Below are 24,344 nucleotides of genomic sequence, written 5' to 3' on the forward strand. Positions count from 1 at the left end.
TTCTAACAGTAATATCAAAAATTGTCATGAATAACCAGACTAGACGTCTTGGACACCCATTAACATGAATTCACGGACAGGACTTGAATTTTATCTCTCCACTTTTATTTTGAGGAGGTTCTAGCTAAATTAAAGATTATTAGTCATTTTTGTCATAAATTTATTATCATGGATTTAAAGTCATAATTTATTGATTAAAGTTTTTATTTAGCGTAAATAAAAACGTTTTTTTGCACATCTAATAGAGCAAATATGGTATTTGTAGTAACGGCGCTACTATTAAAAATTACTTCATTCATGAATAATGCATCTGTTTAAATATACATGCACACCATAGTGCTCGTTAATTCATGGTCCTGCGTAGACGACCAGAAATGAATTAACTGCAAAGTTGAGTAAAACTAACGAGTCTGCATGTCTGGTAATTAGCATACAACGCACTAAAGTTATTTATAGTTTGAACTGAGCAGTATGACCGCGATTGCAAAGTGTAATTTAAAAGTGGTGAAAATAATTTCTGTAATAATCATGGAAAATAAAATTGTAGTTTTTAACCCATTACGACAGTCTAATGAGACGAGATAAAACCAGGTGCGAATGATTGATTGTTATGTTGATGACAAATTGGTCACATCTAGAGTGTTTACTGTTCGATGTGTCACAATATTTTGTCTATTCATCATCCAAACTGACTCGTTAACGGAATTGATGTGTCAAATTCTTGCAGTTCTTATTCTTTCTGTACATGTGTAAGTCTGTGCATAAAATGATTATGGAGTAATATTCTTTGGATTTTGTTTCTGATCAATTTAATAATTGAATTTGCATATAATGCCGACAAAACCAGGACATGACTGCCCACATGCAATGCAATGTAAGGTTTGATAATCTAATGTCTTCCATGCAGTAAATCCAATGACTTCATTTCACGAGTGGTAATGATACACAGAATTAATAACTTTTAGTTCTGTGTAATCATTTTCACATATACATATACATATATGTAAGTTTTCTTAATGGCTCATGTCCAAAGCTAAAATGATATACACCATCATTATTAATTTTAATGAGAATTTGAAGTCGATATTTTTTTTTTTTACCCTTTCCATCACCCACAACAAAGTTCATAATTGATTCATCACTTGAAAATAGTGTCAGCTACATCAGCTGTTAGATGACCTCCTAAGTGCATGGTTATTTCAACACTGCTACCTGTTGCATTGCTGACACATTGAGTACCATAAAAGGCTTGTCGGTTTGTTTAAATGTCTATACTTTAAAAAAGATACTCGTGAGTGATGCGTTTGACCTGCGTCATGTTGATGTCAGTGTCACAAAGTTTATTTGTGATAACAACTGCCGCATGGCAGGCATGCTGACTCAATCGGTCCCGATTATAAATGACCTGTGCTTGTTTTGCTTTTTCATAAGACCATCTGACATGAAAAATGTCCATGTAAGCGTTTATTGAAAAAACAGAGATATAGATTTAACAACTTTAACGGTCAACAACAATAAATACATGTAATCTGTGTTTCAATTCAATTTTATCTCAAAGAATTTTAATTTTAATTAAAAAACTGTTAGCTACACAGGGGTTGCAATTCAAAAGTGATGTTAATGTACAGTCAATAATACAAATTGAAATAATTTATCACCATTCTACATCCCACTGAATGTTTCAATTGGAAATCTGATTGGTGACCCTGATCTGTGACCTGAACTCCACCCATATGCTATCATCATGCTGTAAATTGACAATCACTATGACTCACATGAACGTTAAATCTCCCTTATTGATAATGATATTATTACATATGGCGGCGGCCATCTTGGGATGATTGAACACACCATTGTGCACTGACGCAATTGATTGGTCATTTGGTCACCATGCCTAGCAACAAGTGTATTTACATACGTCATACATGCTTACTGGCAGAGAATTGCCATTCTGACTGAGAAATTTCACACTTATAATACAAGATAGCGTTTTGTGTTGAAAAAGTTAACTATTTCACTATTTTCATGATTTGAGCAATTTCACTGGTTTTAAGTTCACAGAAACTTGACAGGGAAACAATGAGTTCTATTGTTATTTCTGTTGATCGTTTGGATTTAATTTAGCGAATTTTATTAACAAAAATACCGACAGTAAAAACAGTGAATAATTAATGCATTTACAGTTGTCATTAAGTCATATTTAAAAATAAAATAAAATAAAATTAAAGCTAGTCCTATGAAATATTGAACTTGCAATCAGCTGTAAATGTGGTAAGTGCTTGTGCAGGAGTATTGTCCGTATCTCGACACTGTTTATAGAGGAGATGCAAAGTTATGGATAAAGGATTAAAACACGTCCCATACAATACAGATTGTAGAAAAATTGTACGTAATATGCTACATATAAGTAAATATAGGATAAGGAATGGAAACTTGCATTTATGGAGGCGTTAACATTTTTTGTTCATGTACGTTCATACAAGCAAGTCTACATGTATAGACATAAGAAAACTGCTTGTATAAATTATTATGAAAGCCTTTTAAACATAAATCAATAACGGGCTGAAACTTACTTCAGAATGGTTTTCAGTTTCCAGGCAGGTTTGATTTAGAAAGCATTTTAAATGTTCTGTGTCTCGATTTGCATAGGAGGAATGGTTGTTATGACAACAGATTAGTTGTATTCCAACTACATGTATACGCACTTATCTCATGGCTAGGACTCCTAGGGAAAACGTTCGCATAACTCTGTCATTGAATAGAATTATACATTCCACTCAGAATTCACTGTATCCATAGATACATGTGTGTGTGTCAGTTTACATTTCTGGTTACAATCACGGTATCAATCCCTTTGAATATACAGCTCATGATGCGGGCTCTTGATATGTTTTTACTTTTCGCTACATGTAGGTTTATATTTATATTATTAAAAATGCTACATCTTGAATTCACATGCACTGTAGCGCTTGCAATGTTTCCAGGTAACTCAATCACAGACTGCTTCATTAAGCTGTTCTTCAGTCAGTTAGACCCCCATCCCTTCATTACTCTGTTCTGAATGTTAAACACTTTCAGTTACGTACACGAGAAAGCGAAATGGTCATTCTTTATTGATGTACACTCTTCTTAATCAGGTTTTAATCAGCGAAGTTTAATTCGATTGCTGGATAGATTGTTGTTCATATGCCATCAGTTCAGGGTAAAAGTCTGACAAATCATTCTGTGTTTACAACCACACCCACATTATGTCTCAATGAACTCGTACGTAGTTATGTGTCATCTTCCATGTTAAAAGACAAATTATTGGTCAAAACTGTATTTATAATTTAATAAGCATTTAATGTGTGAAACACGTACAGAGATATGTTTTTATTCACCCCCCCATGTTATATTTGACTTGCTGCTTTTAAGGTATTTTCAGTTGAGTATATTTGTATGTGTCTACTGAAAATGTTCCAGAGCTTTTTTATGTACGCGTACAATGCATTATTCCTAAATTCCCAATGGATATATTGGAAAACTTGAATCATAATTTGCTGAAAAATTAATTACAATATAGATCTGATATCAATGACAGGATGTGAAATTGTCAGCCCCGCTGTCACCTAGCAACAGTTTGAGATGTAAATAAATACTTTCACCTTTAATAACAACCAATGCAAATAGCTTAGATGAAGGATTTTTTTAGCTCCGCTGTCGACTTTGTCGAGCGGAGCTTATCATATGAGTGATTGTCCGTCGTCGTCCGTGTCAATGTTTTACTTTTTCGACTTCTTCTTGAAAACTACAAGCCTGAATGCTTTGATACTTGGTGTATATGTACCTTGGGTAGACCTCTCTCAGATTTGTTCATTTCATGATGATATCTTCAATTCTCTAATTTTGGTGAATATTTTTGTAATTTTTGGTAAAAAGTGATATTTTCAACTTCTTGTTGAAAACCGCAAGTGCAATTGCTTTGATATTACATATATAGGTACTACATGTGGACCTCTCTCAGATTTGTTCATTTTGTAATGATATCTTTAATTCTCTAATTTTGGTGAATATTTTTGTCATTTTTGGTAAAAAGTGATATTTTCGACTTCTTGTTGACAACCGCAAGTCCAATTGTTTTGATATTACATATATAAGTACTACATGTCGACCTCTCTCAGATTTGTTCATTTTGTAATGATATCTTCAATTCTCTAATTTTGGTGAATATTTTTGTAATTTTTGGTAAAAAGTGATATTTTCGACTTCTTGTTGAAAACCGCAAGTCTAATTGCTTTGATATTACATATATAGGTACTACATGTGGACCTCTCTCAGATTTGTTCATTTTGTAATGATATCTTTAATTCTCTAATTTTGGTGAATATTTTTGTAATTTTTGGTAAAAAGTGATATTTTCGACTTCTTGTTTAAAACCGCAAGTCCAATTGCTTTGATATTACATATATAGGTACTACATGTGGACCTCTCTCAGATTTGTTCATTTTGTAATGATATCTTTAATTCTCTAATTTCGATGAATATTTTTGTAATTTTTGGTAAAAAGTGATATTTTCGACTTCTTGTTGAAAACCGCAAGTCCAATTGCTTTGATATTACATATATAGGTACTACATGTGGACCTCTCTCAGATTTGTTCATTTCATAATGATATCTTTAATTCTCTAATTTTGATGAATATTTTTGTAATTTTTGGTAAAAAGTGATATTTTCGACTTCTTGTTGAAAACCGCAAGTCCAATTGCTTTGATATATTATACATATAGGTACTACATGTGGACCTCTCTCAGATTTGTTCATTTTCTAATGATATCTTCTGTTCTTTAATTGGCATGTGCATTGCTAACAGCGGAGCTATCTCAGCCGGCAGGCTGCTTGTTTCTCATTTTGTGCATCTCAACGGCTCAGTCCCATTGTGATGTATTGTGTTTTGATATGGGTCCTGTACAACCCCTGTCAAATGTATTATTTACACAAAATTTGAATGTGTACTACACTGAACCATTGCCTTTCAATTTTCACTGAAGCTCATAATTTTTTCCTATCAAAAGTTTGGTTCCATATTTTTTTTTTTTTTTTTTTACATTTTATGTATTTTTCTACAGTTTCTTTGTTAATTTTGGACTGAATCAAAATACATGTCCATGTAGTTTTGGAATAAGTTATGCAAGATTATTCTGTGTTTAATAGATTGTAAAAGTTGGCATTCAAATGATTATGATTAATCAATATAAGTTTCATAAAAATTCTTAGAAATTTATTATACATGTACTCTAATTGCTTCTTCCTATACGTAAGTCGTGTGCAAAAATTTGGCTAACAGACCAAATTTTTCTGGTAAAGATGTCGTTATTTTACATGGGACATACTCTCTATAAAAGATAAAGTAAAACATGACAGGTTCATTTATGAAATGTTCTGTCATTTTTTTGGGGCTATATTCTTAAAAAAAAAGGGGGGGGTCACAATTGTAGAGATACTGCAGTTTCAATCAATTATTAAACACATGCTGACACATGGGTGATACATGTAGAACGTGTTCTTGCGTGAGAACTCCTGCGCGTCAACTTCAAACCTATGCACATTGATTTCGTAAAACTGATGAGCCTAAATAAATGCATTTTATTTTCTGTACTGCAAGGTGCCTGTCGAGTTTGTTGCATTTAGATCAATTTGATGTGTGGGGGTGTGAAGTAGTGTCATGTAACACATGGACAATTTCCCAAGCTGTGTGTACGTGTATTTTTAGTATAACGTGATTATACACGTACATGTATAGTCAAATAAGCTGTGCTGATTGGTCGCTTTGTCAAGTAAACAAGTTCAAGTGTTTTTGAAATGAGTCGACTTGATAGAATACCATGATAGCCAAGTATATCATTTACAAGTTCATTGTGCTATGGTGCGTTAAGGTCAAGTTCGCCTAAACTTCCAGGCTACTTCAATACAGTTCTAGGTATTAAAAAGAAGTCCCCAAGTTCTTGTAATATATCATGTCATTATGTTGGAATATCTGACAATAGTTGAGTAACTTTTACTTACACCTCTACAAATCTTTGAACATCCAAATATTTTCCACCCAAAATCATTTTATTAAATTTTATATATTTTTTTGTTAATTTTGTATGAAAAAGGAAAAAATTTCAATTTGCATGCAAGTCTTGATAACAATTTTTTGGGGGATGAAAAAATATGGGTTAATTTTTTTGATTTGTCATAAAAGGGTATTTTAACACTTAAAGCATTAAATATTAACCATAGTCCTTTCTAAGTTTTGACATGTATCTACCGGTACTTTAGATTGACAATAAATTCTTATGCAGCATTTTCACACACACCCCCAATATTATTATAAAATTTTGTAATTTCAATTCACTTGTCCTTAAACATTGTGAGTTTGGTTTCTCTTGTATTCTCTGGGATTAGAGAAATTTCAATTGGCTTAACGGTATGTAGTGAGATGAATTCTGCAATTACTACATAAAAAGGTTTTTAGTTTATTTAACCTTTTCACCACCAGTTTCTTCTTTACATCACAAAATTCACAAGATAGTCCTGTTTATAGTCTGCCCTTTCCTTCAAAAGATCGCTACAAAAATAGCCAAATTTTTTGAGTAAAAACTGAAAATTGACTAAAATTTTGTCTGTTTGCTCCAAAATTAGGGTTCATTTCTTAAAATATCAAAAAAAATATAATAAAAAGTGCCGAAAAATTTGGACGTGAAAGTTTGAGGGGGAAAAGTATTAAAAGCAAATCTAAATACAAATACAAAAGTTTACTGTAAATGTATGAATAAAATAGTTATTTTGAACATAAACAAGCCCCTGTCATAAATGTACTTAAACAATTTAGTCTAGTCTATAAGTAATCAGTTAGAGATTGGTGATTAAAAAAAAATCTGGGAGGCCAGGGAGATGGAAAGAAAAAAGTATTTATACTTTTCTATCAGCATGATTATTTTTTGCTGTGTGTGAGATTCCTGGCCCCGAGCTTGTAATTTTCATATCTTATTAACATGTAACTTTGCTATACAATGTTGTATATTGTATATATTGTCTAAGCATTTTTTTGTAGAAGAATAGCCAAGCTATCACTCATTATGATATTGTAATTTTTTTTTCATTTCACCAAACCTGCATCATTTCAAACCTGCATCTTCGAACAAATGTTTAATTTACTGCAAATAATTGAACAATTTGACACTGAGTAAACAAACAATAAGGAGATGCACATTTTCATTTATACCTTTAGTACACGGAAATAGAAAGCTACCTATCTGTGTCAAGCTTTCTCTTTCTCTCTCTCTGTCTCTCTTGGTTGCTTAGGAACACTAAACAAACGCTATTCTTTTGGAACTACTGCTGAACCTACTGTGATTCTCTTTGTATACTGGACAATGAGATGCCATTTGTTGAATGCAGTCAGCGTGTGTCTACTTTGCATCTTTCTATATTTAGTTCACAGTATGATATCCCTTCTGTTGTGCCATTCCCTTAGCCACACCCCTCCTATTAGGCCCAATTACAATACAAGTGATGTTTTGACAGATTTACTATATTGTATGCACAAAGTGACTTAGTTTATCAAGGCACATAGCAGAAAAATCAGTAATTTTTAGCGACGTATGATTTTATTGAAAATCCTTTTATGTTTCAAGTGAAAGCCTGTATAGGAATGAGCTCAATTTCATACCCAATTTGCATATAAGGTCGTTTGGGGTCAAAAGCAGGTAATGATCCAAGGCCCCTCAGCTCCGCACTGCAGCATATAACAGCCCAGCAGCCATTCATTATGCTGCAGTTCGTACGATGGTAAGATAACTTCCTTATTGTTTAGTTGTCCGTTGTATCACCGTCCCTCAATGAGGGACGGTGGTTGTATATACATATAACGGTATATTTTCACAACCCCTCCTGATTCATTAGGCATACAGGATACTGGGATGATTATGTTATTTATGCTATCAACTTACAAACAAGCTCATCTGAAGTTAATCCTATTGCCAAGATAAGATTTGCTTATTGCAGTGTGTAGGTCTTGTGACTTTGTTTGAAGTTCTACGAAAGTGCCTGACACACACTTGTACATACATGTACATTGTAAAAGTAAGATTTCCACGTGATCTGTTCAGGTCTAAAAAAAGATATTTCTGATCTGACGTGAATGCCCCCAAAAACCTGCATCTATCCATTCTTCCTCCGTTTTGCTTTTTGCCACCAGAGAACGACCGTAGATTTGCAGAGAAAAGTAAAATTTAATAGAAAAATTAACTGTACTGTAAATGTCAAATAGTTATTTCTATGCCACATTGTGTGTGTATACCCATACATTTCGTAATGGTAATGTGTCAGCATTACAACTTTCATTAATTAACATAAAATGTAGTTGTTGGCTGGCAATTAGATAATTAATGTTTCATTATATAACGTCATATGGCATTACATTGTATATTATAAAATTAAAAAAAAGAAAGATATTTTTATCATATTTATAAGAAAGAAGTGGAATATTAATGTATGACAGGCTTCATCAATTTATTTAGTTTTTTTCTAAAAATAGCATTATTTGTTCAATGTAGACGTACATGTACGTGTACGCTGTACAGAATCATGGTGCCTTGAATTACAAAATATACGTGACTCAGAGTTAAAAATGAGCGCAATTTCTCCTCGCAGTTATGTATTAAACAAGTTTCATTAGGTTTGTCAACCTTACATGCTGCGGTTAAAAAATTTGATGCGTTATTCTTTAGTTTAAATTCTGACAAAAAGCCAGGTGGGTGTGGTGTTTTCATTATTTACCAAATTATTATGTATAGAAAGTGCTACATGACACGCGTGTTAATAATATCACAGACCACGCAGAAGCATTTATTGCTGTATACTGTGTAAACACACAGTTCTGTTTTTGTATGATTGCCAGTGTTCGTTTATTCACCTCGCCCCCGATGAGAGCTGGCTTTGTGAGAACAAAACATGTTCTATACGTTAAAAAAGCTAGGCATTTTTGTTCATACATCGTATGACTTTTTTGACAAGTGTTGGAAGCGTTGCCATGGTAACATGTGCGTGTGCGTTGTACTGCCCTTATTTTTTTTGCCAATTCATAATTAAGTGGCCGAGTTAGCTATAAATTGATGTAACTTATGTTCTCATTTAGTAAACAACCGGCAAATATGCTCATTGCATACTGTTTCCATTTCAACATATTTAATTTTTCGTAGTCCAATTTTTCCGGTTTTAAATTTTAAAATCTGTCATTACATTGCATAGTATTTTCACCTGTGCTGCCCTGCACATATAGCTACTTAATTCACACTGATTTATAATTAATGAGAACTCTCTTGTTCTCTTACAGTGTGTATGATGGAAACTAGGGAATTGATGACAGGGTACGAAATTTCGTGTTCAGCATTATTTTTATATTCACCCAGTATACAATGTAGCAAGAATTAAAAAAAAAAAAATATTTAATTTTAATAATACTTTTTTTCTGCCTCATATGAACCGTTGAAAATAGATATATGTCGAAATAAGTATTTTCACAGTATGGGATCCGGCAACCAGCTGTTCCACAGTGAAGTTGAAAACCAAATGAATGTCCATTGTGTATTGTTTTTTTTTATGAAATACGCAGCTGAGGTGTGAAAATACTAATTATCATATTTTAAATATCCTTTTAAAATCAATTTTTGCATGAAGTTCTTTTTATTGATTGATTGTGACATATGTTTTTTATACAATACACATATACAATAATTTTCTAAAAATTTTTAATTTTTGTCAACATTTTTTCAAGAAAAAAAAGCGGACTACATGTATAAATGAAACTATGGTGCCTGAAGTTGACTGGCACTCAGCGGGTTAGGCTTGCATATACTGTATTTGCTATATTACAAGAACATCTTCAATTGAAGTGCATATAAGCCACAAATTTCATTTATTTTATGACCAATATTTTTACAATATAATGCTTAGTAAATACAGTATTGTTACCATGACAACCACTCAACCACTGAGGTGTACATTGCTGCAATATTTCACAATTTCCCTCCACACACAAAATTCAACCTATTTTCAGTATACAAATAGAGAGTTGGTAGAATCTGCATGTGGCAACACTGGTTAGATTCTAATAGAGTTGGTAGAATCTGCATGTGGCAACACTGGTTAGATTCTAATAGAGTTGGTAGAATCTGCATGTGGCAACACTGGTTAGATTCTAATAGAGTTGGTAGAATCTGCATGTGGCAACACTGGTTAAATTCTTAAATTTACAGTTTTCAGGAAAATTTTATATTGTCACACAACTTTACTCAAATAAAATAAAAGGGTTTTCATTAAAAATGCCTTTATATTTTTTTTTTGACCTACAAAATGTAATATTTGTAATTTGAGCTGGTCACAATTAAATAAGTTTGACCTTAGAGAATTAAACGTTATTTTATGAACAGTATGCTAATTGTTTTTTGGTCCCCCCAAAAAAGTGAATCTTTACAAATATTGCTGAGATGGTAGTCATGTAAGAGACGATGTCAAAAGATCGATGTCGGATAAGAAACTTAATTCCTTTAGTTTTTTTCAAACCCCACCCCCCACTGAAACTTAATTAATAAATATTGATCATGACGTCAGACTACATTCACCATTAAATACAAATTGATAATCAGACAGTAGTATGGCATAGCAGTTGGTTGTTGGGTGGGTGTAAAATGACTTTACAAATGCACCTCATTTGACGCACATGTTTGCACACGGACCAAACCATTTTCTCGTCTTGGATGTGTTTTTTTCATTTTCTGTTATTTCTGTCCATGATTGGATAGAAAAAGAACGAACTACAAATACTCCAAGATTTTTTTGACTGCATTAAAAAATAAAATCGTTTTTGTAGGATGGAAACTTTTTGAGGTCAAAACCCCCCACCCCCAAACTAAAGCAAATAAGTTTTTTATCCGACATCGATCTTTTGACATCGTCCCTAAGGCAGGTTGTATATATACGCAGGTTGCTCATATATATGTTATGCTATGGGACTTCCTAAATGTGGTCACTATAGGCAGGTGGTCTTTATACACAGGTTGCTCATATGTTATGCTTTGAGACTTCCTAAATGTGGTCACTATAGGCAGGTGGTCTTTATACACAGGTTGCTCATATATATGTTATGCTATGGGACTTCCTAAATGTGGTCACTGTATGCAGGTGGTCTTTATACACAGGTTGTCCATATGTTATGCTATGGGACTTCCTAAATGTGGTCACTATAGACAGGTGGTCTTTATACACAGGTTGCTCATATGTTATGCTATGGGACTTCCTAAATGTGGTCACTATAGACAGGTGGTCTTTATATAGAGGTGGTCAATAACATAGGTGTAGGATTTTATTTTTTAATTAAAAAAATGTATCATAATTATTTGACAAATAATTATCAAAATGAACATTTTGCTTTCATTCAACTTTTGACCTGACACTTTACAGTAGGGATGGGCTTGACTCTTACTGAATTGTAACAGGCTCTGTGAATGGTTGAAAAGTCCAACATATGAACTAACAGGGCTCTATCCACCTATTATAACGCTTCTATTACAGTATAACCACCACAATGGTAGTCTCTCATGTCCTACAGGGCTGTCTTTTTTCACCATCTGTTATGTGTCTTCAGCAAGCATAACGACTTCAAAATGATGGGATTATTTTCTCTGGAAATGCCGTTTTTATCTCATCGTTTTGCCTGCTTAAGGTTATTATGCATAATTGACATTCGTGTTCATCATAGTTCCAATAAGCAAACTACTGGTTTCAGGTGTTTTCTTTTTTGTGTGTGTGTGTGTATAGTGCTTTTAAATTTTTGTATAAGTTTGGAAATGTAGTCAGGTGAAAAATATGTGTAATTTAATTGGTATCTTTGGTATTGGTTTTATTGTATCAACTGAGCTCAAGTAATTGTCAATTGCAAGAAGTCAGTGATGGTCATGCTTGTAGATAGTTACATCCAGTTACCCGAATACAAGATTAAGAAAAATATAAGCATGTTGATCTTCTGGTATCAAATTTTTTTTTCACTATAGCCCAATGTTATCGAGTCTTCTGAGGGTGTGTCTCACTGTTGTGTACTTTCAAAGGATTTACTTCTTGCATAGAAAAAAATGTTCACATATCAGTGTAATTATTTATGGGTGTATAAGCAGTGTTGCAGACCTTCATTAGTAAACTAGCAATCGCTGGAAGCATAGTTTTTTTTATTGCATTATGGTCTTGGCATGACATTGATGCACAAGGTGTGCGTATGATACAACTGCAGTCTTGCATCTTACATGGATGTTTACAAGAAGGATTGTTGCCACTTGTGATACTTCTACTGAATAAACAATTTGTAGATAAGATCTAGTAGCATAGTGAATTACTTATGTTGAATAATTTATTTTGTTGAAATCAGTTTTTTCAAACATGTTCAATATGTAGTATTAACCCCAACCAAGATATTTCTGTTATGATCCATATGTATTCCTACAGGCCAATTTAGCCATGACAAATTGCTTGTTACATCATATAATTTGCATAACAAATCATTCTTTGTTTTATTTTCATATTTAAACATGTATGAGTGACGCTAAAAATAATCTATGCATGCATAATCCAACTTGGAGATTTACTTTTAATAAATCGCAGTGAAGCGGCTGCTCTGTTAAGTCATCATTGTGATGCCACATTAAAAGCGCATTCCCAATAGATGTGCATATAAACCTATAATCGTATTTGTTGAATACTGTACCATTAAAATATGACTTGTTTTGACATTAGAAACACTTTGACGCACAAGTGCAATATATATAGCTGTAGATGTATGTTTTACAAACTAAAATGCACGATAATTTTTAGTACCTCCGAAGAGATACTCCACCAACCTTTTAGCAGGAAATGTTGTAGACATTTTGTGATAGAAACAGATTTTACTAAACTGTTACTAGATAAATATACTGTATAATGGTGAACCTTCTGCTAAGTAAGTTCACTGTCAAGTTATTTACAGCTACGTGGACGTTTACTGAATAATATTATCATTTTCTCACGCAGGAAGGCGAAGAAAAGAGAGAAACCACCAGTTGAAGAAAAAAAATTGTACTTAGAACCAAAGTATGCAAATATCAAATTGGACAATCTAGATTTTTGTGAGACTGTTAAATTACCTGATGGAATTTGCATAAATGAATGGTTAGCAACATTTGGTAAGTTACTATTAGTTTTGTTAGACAATGTTGTCATTTGGTAAGTTACTACCTGAATTGTTAGACAATGTTACCATTTAGTTAGTAAGTTACTACCTGTATTGTTAGACAATGTTGCCATTTGGTAAGTTACTACCTGAATTGTTAGACAATGTTACCATTTAGTAAGTTACTACCTGTATTGTTAAGACAATGTTGCCATTTGGTAAGTTACTACCTGAATTGTTAGACAATGTTGCCATTTGGTAAGTTACTACCTGAATTGTTAGACAATGTTGCCATTTGGTAAGTTACTACCTAAATTGTTAGACAATGTTGCCATTTGGTAAGTTACTACCTGAATTGTTAGACAATGTTACCATTTGGTAAGTTACTACCTGAATTGTTAGACAATGTTAACATTTGGTAAGTTACTACCTGTATTGTTAGACAATGTTGCCATTTGGTAAGTTACTACCTGAATTGTTAGACAATGTTGCCACTTGGTAAGTTACTACCAGTATTGTTAGACAATGTTGCTATTTGGCAAGTTACTACCAGTATTGTTAGACAATGTTCCCATTTGGTAAGTTACTACCTGTATTGTTAGACAATGTTCCCATTTGGTAAGTTACTACCAGTATTGTTAGACAATGTTGCTATTTGGCAAGTTACTACCAGTATTGTTAGACAATGTTCCCATTTGGTAAGTTACTACCTGTATTGTTAGACAATGTTCCCATTTGGTAAGTTACTACCAGTATTGTTAGACAATGTTGCTATTTGGCAAGTTACTACCAGTATTGTTAGACAATGTTCCCATTTGGTAAGTTACTACCAGTATTGTTAGACAATGTTGCTATTTGGCAAGTTACTACCTGAATTGTTAGACAATGTTACCATTTAGTAAGTTACTACCTGTATTGTTAGACAATGTTGCTATTTGGCAAGTTACTACCTGAATTGTTAGACAATGTTGCCATTTGGTAAGTTACTAGAATAGAATGTTCACTGTGTCATTAACAGTTAACTTTTGTATATCAGCCCTAAAAATTAAATTAACCATGATACTGCTTTTGGCCAAATCAAAGACACCTTTCAAACCTGATTGGCTCAAATATATCTAAAAAAATTCAAAATAATTTAATTTTATCTGGATTCCACTCATCCCAAGAACTATGGCCAGATTTTTCAGCTAGTATGAATGAAATGTGTGATTAGTTAGTTACCATTGATTGTAGCAATAATACAAATGTACTATAAATATTTTGTTGTACTGTTAATGCCAATCTATGTGCAACAACCACGCATGTACTTGTTCTGACCAATAGAATTTTGGAATGCTAATCTCCATATTTGCCGGTATCTATGGAAACAAAATGGGCGATATTGTCTGACATGTAATTTTTTTTCAAGAACTCAAAAATACAATCCGAGACAATCAATCGATATTTATTTAAAGTAATCCTATTTCATCCGTAACAAATGGAACTTCGCAATAGATTTCAATCATAGGTTACACACTGATTGCATGGCCATTAAAGCCATTTGAATACGTAATATTGAACATAGAAATCACTTGCGATGAGGAACGGTTTCTTGATGGATTTCTGTGAGATATCTCAGTCAGGATCACAAAAGTTCAAATATTTGAACCTTTGTAATTGGTAACTAACTATACATACTAGTATTGGTTACATTGTGAATGCCAAAAACAACCCTTATTTTCTACTTTAAAATTGAGTGATGTGTTACAATTAGAAGAACTCTTTTATTCAGAATTAGACATTCATTACATTTTTGTTTCATTTCCGTTACAGCTATAGCGTTTTTCAACAACATTAATCTGCAGTACGGCTGCATATCCGAATTCTGTACGCAGACTCTATGCTCCACTATGTCGGCGCCAAACTCAACGTAAGTGAATTGTTACTTTTCAATTATATTATGAAATTATGTTTGAAGTGCATATTTTACTGATTTTATCTTCACACACACATAACATGATTGATGATGTTATTGAAGTCACCATTTAATCTGCAATTAAATTGCTTTATGAACTGGTGTACCTGACTTTCACAAATTTTGATTGGTCCACTAGTTTGGCAGCCATATTGGATTTCAATTAACTAGAAGTTGCTATTTGACCTCTTTCTGATAATCAGGCAGTCTGAATTTGTACTACAACTCATGTGCAATAGATTTAAGTAGTAAAAACTTTAGTGGTCATGTGACTTTTTCCTTTTAGATGACAAAAAATACTTGAAAATCTTAACAATAAAGACATTGATCTGGTTTTTAGCCGTTATTTGTGGGTGTAAAGCACATCAAAGTTTGAAAATTGTTTTTGGGTTGGTCACATGGTTGTTTTTGTGTTTTTTTCTAAACAGGAAGTACTCTATAAAAATGTTGCAGACATTCATCCAATTATTTTTTAAATTTTCCATGTTACATCTCCATATTGAACTCTTTTAAACAGCAAATAAATAATTTGGATCAGTCACATAATTTCATCACCACCAATTTTTTGGTAAAAATTACCCAAATTTAGGCAACTTATTGCTAAGAAGTGTAGCATGTATTGCCAAAGCATCTTACAAGAAAATAAGCCATTTTTGATTTCCGGCAAAAATGGCAACAATTTGAGGCATTTGTTTCTCATGAGTGTTTTAACCAACCAACTTGATATTTTGCATATAACATATATGGCCAAAGCAATAATATAATAATAAATAAATTTTGTCTGTCATATCGTTTTTTTGCCACCTAGGATTTTTGAAAAATGCAAAAAAATTGGCCAATCAGGGGCGGATAGGATTAGGTCATTTGTATCTTTGTGTCCACTTGTTTGACTGTTCATTCATTTAGTAACATATCTGTGAAATTCTTTCATTCTTTAAATTTTTAAACATTTGCAAGTGATTCTGAAGAAGTCCAAAAGATTGTTAATTTGTTTTTTCTCATATTTGACGTTACTTTTATACAGATTTGTTTATATTATTACTCTGTCACGGTCATCACACCCAGTCATGTACGATGTGGGTTCCATGTAACATGTCTACAATTTGTGTGAAGTACATCATTGTTGCGCTGTGTGTCAGCTGTAAGAAGGAAAGCTTTAAAGTGATGTCTTTATTCAAATTCATAGCGTCAGCGAATAATGGGCACCTTGCTTTGTGCACGACTGTTTAATTCTGGTTTTGCTTTCATGCAGGACTTACACATGGGTCGATGAAAAGGGCAAGAAAAGTAAATGTACGGCCGCACAGTACGTCGATTATGTTATGACATCACTGCAGAAATACATCAGTGATGAAAATGTCTTCCCAACAAAATACGGTGAGTTTGTTGAACAATAATTGATGTCCTCGGCCAAAAACTGATCATGTCTGTTATTGTTTGCTACAGAAAATGAATGTTCTTTTCTGCATACATACTCCTTATTTCATTCCTTGCCTTTATCGACTTTGATGAAATGAGCCATCAGATTCTGCAGTGGTACATTAATCACAATAGTGTATCATACACTATAGAAAACAGTTGTCTATAAGCACATGTACATTTACGATAGAACACTGAAATCATGTTTTCCTTAACATCACTTGTTTCCACAGACCTTTGCAAGTTGATGTGTACAGGAAGTGATCTCTATTATCTGTTTTGTATGCATTTCATATTGTCCTTTATTTAACATTGAAATCCTAGATCCCCCCTCCCTGTCCATCAGGGGAGAACCAGTTTTGAGTGGTGTGTTGTGTCAGTCAAAATGGATGTAGTTAGAGGATCCAGTAAATTGCATTATACATGTACAACTGCAAGTATGTGGCAGTGTGCTCTTCTCTGTCAAGAGTTGTTAACCTCTTTAAGCCCATCTTGAAAGCTTGTAACATGATATCGGATCTTGCGAATCAAAACCTCAATTTTAATAATAATAAGTTAGATAGAGTTTAGGACAATGTCCCTCCTCTCCCAGCGGTGCAGCCAGATGATGGTCCTTGCATCAACTGCAGCCTTCTTATGTACATTGGATTTTAATCAGATGTATTTAGTGTGCCCAAACTGATCTATTTTATAATCTAAGCCGTTTTCTTTTCTTGACTCATGTGTCATGTACCTAGCCTACAAAATTAGGGAAGACTAAAGAATCTGGTGTGAGGACGCCCTCTTTAGGTGAACTCAATAGATTGTACCAAGGAGACTGTACACCCTATAGCATGAATTTGAATTTAATGAATCAAAAATAGATTAACATTGGATTCTCTGGATAGAAAGCTCTCAAAAACGAAATCAGCAAATATAAAGATTGTATACGCCATAACACTATCGTAAGTATTATTGCTAAGCAGTTTAAGTATTTTTAAATGTTTTTCTGCTTTTTTTTTCAGATGTTGTCTTCCCTGCAGACTTTGAAAGCATCATACAGAGGATATTCCGTATGCTGTTCCATGTCATGGCACACATATACCATGCTCATTTTGAACACATGGTTCTTCTAGACAATGAAGCTGATCTCCACTGTTTGTTTACGCATTTTATTTACTTTTCACGAGAATTCAATTTACTGGACAGCAAAGAGACTGTGATACTCGATGACCTCATAGAGCTTTTAGGACTCAACTCTCAGAGCAAATCGAAAGAGGAATCTGTTACTGCAAATGCAACGACAGCGAGGTAAAGGTTACCAGCAGGACATTATCAAGAATGACTATGCTTCTGCATCTATAATAATGGTTGTGCTGTGCCGCATGTATGACCTCTAGATATGGACGAATACAAACAATGCAATTGTAACAACACCTACCGCATAAATTTCAATGTAATGAATCTCAGTCTACAAATACAAAACTCATTTCAACGGTTAAAGAACCTTGCGCATCTTGAATGCAACTTTAAAACTCTTGTTGTTCTTCTGTGCAGAATTCCTAACTCCATCTGCAAGGGCTGTGAACTTTGTCCATATGTGAACATTTTGTTTGAACTTGAAAACTGCCATGAAAATGTGATTTTGACAAAATGATGCCTGGTGTAAGTGTTCTGGAATTGGACATCTTGATTCCTGTGATGCTAATGGCTGCCTATGTGAATTGTATATTTCATTGACCTGTGATCTTTGATTTAGTACACTCATAATTGTTTAGGTAGATTTCTCTTGTCTGCAACCTAATTAATTTTCATTTGGTCACATGGTGAGAAATGTTTGTTGAAATTATTACCCGTTTTAAAAATGTTCAACATAATCGTACAAGTACAGGTGGTAGTTTTGTGTCTATAAAAATGAAATAGTCAGATATGATATAAGTAGATTTATGTATGATTGGGGAAAATTTAGAGATTTTTGAGGAATCCGTTGATAGTTGATGATGAAAATAAGGAAAGGTTCTAGTTTCGCATCAGTTTTAAACGATACATCATTTTTTGTTGCTCTAAACAATGCAAGTCTTGTTGTAGATTTCAAATTCAATCATGTTGTTAATTGTTAATCAAGTCTTGCGAAAAGAGCGCCCTCAACCGTGTGCATTCTTGGGTGTTATCCTGTTTACAATTGGACAGTTACATGTACTAATTGTGAGATGCATGATCCTTTTGAAAGACTGATTGAATCAGTCATGTTTTAAACCTAAAATTTTACCCTTTTTTTTAATCACTTGGCAATTTGATTTTAAAACATATTCAAACTTAGTTTTTTTTTGTTTTTTTTTTGAATTTGTAGTGTATTACGAATCAGCAGTGTAATTGTTACGGTAAAATCATGATTAGAAGTATTGTACTACTGACAAACTGCCCCTAATTTTAATCACTAATTTGTTATAAAAAAAGTTATATACATGACAGCCTACTCTTGAAATAGTTACAGTAATGAGGGTTTATAAACATGTATCCGCCAATTCTCTGTTTATCTTCAATCAAATTTCAATCACTTTGATACAGGTACTTAAGGTCGGCATGCCATGCGATTATTTTTACCGTAATTAAGATAAAATTCTTTTTGTTTTTTCTTCAGTTTTGTATCCGCATTTCTCACAGATTTGGTTTATAAGTGTATTAAGTTTTTTCTTGTTTTTTTTTTTTGTTTGCTTCATAAATTTTTGTGCTGTGTTTTCAAATATTCTATTTTTCCAAGTTTACCAATGAAGTTGCCTTGCTTTATTTTCTTCCAAAAGCTTCACAATTGTTATATACTTTGTTTTGTAGCTACAACATTTGTTTTGAATCTGCATGCTGGCTTGATATCGGAGGCTTTAATTTTGAGAGACAAATTTTCTAGAATTTTTTGAGTTCAAATTGTTTTAGAAGTAGCATTTCACTGGTATCCTCAAAAATAATTTTTGCAAAATTGTTGTCCTTATTTTGAATGCCTTAATTTGCAACAATTTCTAGCTTGTGCAAGTATTGATAGTCCATCTTGTCTCGGCGCATGGCACTATGCAATGCTCATAATGGACAGCGCCCTCTATGCCTATTTGGATTGTTTACATAATCGTTTTATAACTTCATGCCAAGACAGTTTAATTTGTTGTTTTATTTCCCGCTGCCAAATGAACCACACTCCATTGGTGCTGAAGAGTCCTGTACTTAAAGATGGGATAGATAAATAGGTTTATTTGTAATTAGACAATATGATGCATTTTTTAAGGTAGTGATGATATAGATTCAATTATCTCCATGGCAACACATTAAGACACAGTGTAGTTTTAAACTTACAGATTTGAAACGCATTTGAAATTCTTGTGTATTTTCGGATAAAACATTAAAAGTTTTTAGATAGACTAACATGCTTCAAGAAGCATGGATAACGACCTTTGACCTAATTAGGGAAATAAAGATGCAAAGTTACTTAAATGATATTTAATCTCCAGTTTTAAAAAAAAAAGTGTGTTAAGATTTTGTGTATAAAGTTTACGAGGTGTTTATAGCAGTTTGTTTATTTATTGGGATTTAGTTTTAGCGGTTTACAGATGTTTTATCATTCACCGAAACGAATGCAATTTAGGTGTGTATATTTCATTACAAAAGTACATATTGTGCACTACGAATAGTTCATGCTACTGCGGTGAGTATTCTGTGTCACATTCTCTTGTTACCAAAGTAACAGATCAGTTTACGTTTTCGAAAATGTGATCTAAACTGATATATATGAATGATAATGATGATGATTTGGTGTTTGGGAGTTCTAATTCGCAGGCGAGTGTAGCTAGTGATTCAGTTTGTATCGTAGTGCAAGTTTTTTCAGTGTGGATGATTAGTGATTGCCTCGTACATTACACTTGGATAAAGTGTTGGAAAATAGATTCACCCACGCGAGACAGAAATTTGATAAAACTTTCCTCCAAAAGTATGCATATAACAGTTAATACCTGTGTTTTAAAGCTACATCGAAAGAATACAGCAACAACCGTATTGGCTTCTACTTTGGGTTGAATTTGATGTTAATTTTTAACTCGCTCTCTGAAAAGAGGTGATGTGGTGTGCTTTGATTATATGTCGGGTGCAATACCTTTATTTAGAGAGTTCAGTTTGGTGCATGGCTTCTTAGATATGTTTGTTGGTCTTTTTAAGTTCGGTACTTACACTTTGATCTTGTCTCTCAACTGTGTGAGTGAATCTGTTTTCCTAAATAAATGCAACACTTGACATTGGTACATGTACGTTGGATTTTTTGCACACAATGATATAACTAGAAAATCTTGCTACACTGCATGTTTAGCTTTAATGGGGTTTCCGATATATTTACTGGGGAATGGGAGAGAAAGTTAACAGCACTAGAAGGTATTGGTTTGTTTACCTTTGATGGCAAATAAGGTAAAATTAGGTACAGGTGTAACTATTACAATGTGAAAAATAAAAGAAACAACTACATCTCACTTTTGTTTTGAGTCGTTTTTGACTCCCATGTGTGAAGCACACAATGGGAGCCTTAGCAGTCAGTGTGTCTGTCTGTATGTGTGTGTGTACTTGCATTATTGATGTTGTAAGGGCAAAATACAGATATATACCAACTTCTGAGGATGTTTTTCATAGTCCTTGGCAAACGTAATTTCTGTGCTCTCGCTGTCGCTCGCAAAGGTCGTAAATTACGAAATTTGGACAAGATTTACGAACAAAATAAATATCTATTAGTAAGATTTACGAACACATTTTGTACAAAATACCCTCGCAAATCGCCCTCATTTAATTGTCAAGACTCGACTGTGATCATCACGCTTGTTACGGTTTGAGTGATTGCCATTTTAAAGTTAAACAATGTCCCGTTACTTCCAAGATTGCAACAATTGTTACAGGGTGATCGCGATCAACACGGAACTGCCACTGAATGTATTTTTCCACTCTAAAGTTATTTTGGTGTCATAGCACATGCGTAGTTTAGTCGACATGCGTTTCAAGATACCCCGCGACATTACTCTCAGTATGGGACGGTTTCATGTCGCCCTTATCAAACACGTGATTTGTTTATTAAAAATGGAGACTACATCAAAAAGGAGCAGACAACTGCTCGACGAGTATTTTTCACGACGAGAGGAGAAACCGCCAAATCGTGTTCAGAACCAGAAACCCATGGGTGTCCTAACCCTGACAGCACCAAGAAACGGAAAGTTGATCGTACTGCAGCACGATTTCAGAAATAATGGAAGGTTAGCTGCGGTTCCGTAGCTCTTTGGTGCGACATACAATTTTGCCCTAACAATTTCACTCGGACGTCTAGCTGCAGTTCTGTAGCTCGCTTGGTTTCGCTGTCGGTTATTTTGTTCGTCGTGGTGTTAACGCGAAACCAGGGAGCTACAGTTCCATCCTATGCGAGTTACCATATTTTACCGAACTGGATTCAGGTCGGGCCGTAAACAGCCGTTTTTTTTATTAATTTCGCCCCAAGTTTCTACCTTTCTACTGTCGATGGGTCCCGAAACTATTTTACCAATTATTCTGAGAACGATAGTCCGAAATTGGTCGATTTCACGACGAAAACCGCGGAAAATGTGAACGCAACATCGAAATCCCCGTGTTTGCCGCCATCTTGAATAAATTATCGTGACGTCACGACGCGTCACAGTCTCGATCAGATCTCGCCTTGACGTCCAGCAGTGGGACATCCCCGTTCGCGCATACTTTATTTCAGAGGAAAAGTATTACTGAAAACTGGGGATTTTTTGTTCCGTTTTTTTCTTTAATAAATGTAAAATGAACTGTAACGTATTGAAAATAATAAATAAAGTAATTATTCCCCAAAAAAGTTGCATTTTACAATTGTCTATAATAAAAAAATAAAAAAAAAAAAAAAAAAAAAAATTGCGATTTGCATATTACTATTGTCTATAAAAAAAAAACTTCTTCTAATTTGCATTGAACTTGGGGACTCGTTCAAAATGGCATCTCCAGCATATGTGCACAGTTTGTACAAACAAAAAATACAGAAGTATTTCGGATATGATCTAAAAAGTGAACAATGTGAGATTATCTCTAAATTAATCAGCAAAAATCACACAATGGGTGTATTACCAACTGGATTTGGCAAAAGCAATTTATTTGTAATTACACCACTTTTAATGGATGTAATAGAGCCAACAGTTCACCACATTGGCATTGTTATAAGTCCACTCAAAAGTTTGATATTGGACCAGGTGCAAAGTTTATCAGCGAAAGGTATTAGTTGTGCTGGTATCTCACAGAAATCAGAAATGGATGAAGAAATAATTAAAGGTAATTTTTTTTTTAATTGTACTCGTATTATAACATAAAACAATAAAATCAACACCCTGTCTGGAGCCTGTATAAATATACCAATTATAAAACATTCTTTGTTAAACAAATAAACTGTATGTTTATAGTGATGTCAGTTAATAACATGATACCAATCGTTTTTATACTGCTTTACAGGTCTACAATGTGGTATATACAACGTGGTGTTTATGTCACCAGAATCCATGCTGGAAATAGATGAATGGTCATTTATGTTAGATTCAGATGTGTACCAGAAAGGTGTATGCCTTGTAGCACTGGATGAGGCTCATGTCATAAGTACATGGTAACAACATTTTTTTTTAAGTTAAAAAAAAAATGTTTGTTTTTATTTTCATGAAAAATTGGTATTGATTCTAGAATAAACAAGTCCATCAAATAATCATTGCAATAGTACAATTTAATGAAATGCCATGTTTATTTTATTTCTCACTATAGGGGTGAAACATTTAGGCCTATTTATAAACAAGTTGGTGATTTTCGAGGCCACTTCACAAGTGCAAGTATTTTGATATTGACAGCAACAATAACAGAAAGTATCAAGAAACAGATTTTCAAAGTGCTGCATCTTGATGAGAGTGATGTTTTTGTAGTTGCTAAACACCCTGACAGGTAATACAATTATCAAGCCCCAAAATAATTTATTGCATGCATTTTATAATGGTAAAATAATGAAATACATGACTAAGATTTATTGAATTGTAATGTATATTATTGTATAGGCCAAACATATACTTAAATATGAAAAGTGAAGTAGGCATGAAATTCTGTGAGGAAATTGCCTGGTATTTAGATGAAGTAAAAGCTAAGGGACAAACTGCGAGAAAGGCAATTATTTATGTCAGGTTGGTATCACTGTAATATTTATTTGTTTTTTGTTTAGTGTACAATCATCAAGGAATAAATTTCTTTGTAAAATTATTCTGATTTAAAATTGGATCATCCTAGTATATGGTTTGTGATGAGAAAGTTATCAATATTAGTATACTACTGCTATATCAAACTTGAAATTTGTACATTTAGTTGTTTTATACTTAATAAAGTTATTTTTAACATTAGTTGAAGTTGCCTTATAACATTTGAGGATAAATACTTCTAACCTGATCAAATGCTTGTTATTTCATTGGTCCTTCTGCCTCATACATAGCAAACTGGAAATGTTGCTTTGTTTTGCCTAGATGGTCAGTAGGTGACCATGAAATTGATCCACTGATAAACATAACACAACAGTGCTAATCTGTATGTGCTTATTTTCAAAACAATGGATGACATGTTTTACTTTGTACTTACTGAATATCACTGTCCCTATGTTTTAATATTTTTATATAGTTAATGAGCAAAAATAAGGCCATAAGAGCCATGAAATAAGAGGAAGTTATAACAGGCTACTTCAAATTCAAC

General features: G+C 33.4%; 2 protein-coding genes across 2 annotated transcripts in view; both read left to right on the forward strand.

The window, feature by feature from the left end:
- LOC100369865 (MOB kinase activator 2-like) overlaps positions 1-21,068 on the forward strand; it is a 46,841-nt gene extending 25,773 nt beyond the window's left edge. The window contains exons 2-5 of the mRNA XM_006815695.3: positions 13,081-13,232; positions 15,032-15,128; positions 16,426-16,550; positions 17,597-21,068. Of these exons, the coding sequence (XP_006815758.1) occupies positions 13,081-13,232; positions 15,032-15,128; positions 16,426-16,550; positions 17,597-17,886 (664 nt within the window). The 3' untranslated portion in view covers positions 17,887-21,068. The remainder of the gene's footprint in view (positions 1-13,080; positions 13,233-15,031; positions 15,129-16,425; positions 16,551-17,596) is intronic.
- A 1,998-nt stretch (positions 21,069-23,066) lies between these two features.
- Positions 23,067-23,762, forward strand: LOC146750452 (uncharacterized). Its single transcript, XM_085505856.1, has 2 exons — positions 23,067-23,229; positions 23,382-23,762. Exons 1-2 carry the CDS (start codon positions 23,114-23,116, stop codon positions 23,557-23,559), a joined length of 294 nt encoding a protein of 97 aa, XP_085361982.1. The 5' UTR covers positions 23,067-23,113; the 3' UTR covers positions 23,560-23,762.
- Positions 23,763-24,344: the final 582 nt, after the last annotated feature.

Source organism: Saccoglossus kowalevskii, chromosome 1 (genome assembly GCF_978046115.1).
Source record: "Saccoglossus kowalevskii chromosome 1, keSacKowa6.1, whole genome shotgun sequence".
NCBI classification, from domain to species: Eukaryota; Metazoa; Hemichordata; class Enteropneusta; family Harrimaniidae; genus Saccoglossus; species Saccoglossus kowalevskii.

Excerpts from the sequence above, each read along its gene's own strand:
- LOC146750452 (XM_085505856.1), top strand. The coding sequence starts at position 23,114 with ATGTCACCAGAATCCATGCTGGAAATAGATGAATGGTCATTTATGTTA. Across the intron at positions 23,230-23,381 it reads GCTCATGTCATAAGTACATG|GGGTGAAACATTTAGGCCTA; the intron begins GTAACAACATTT and ends TTCTCACTATAG.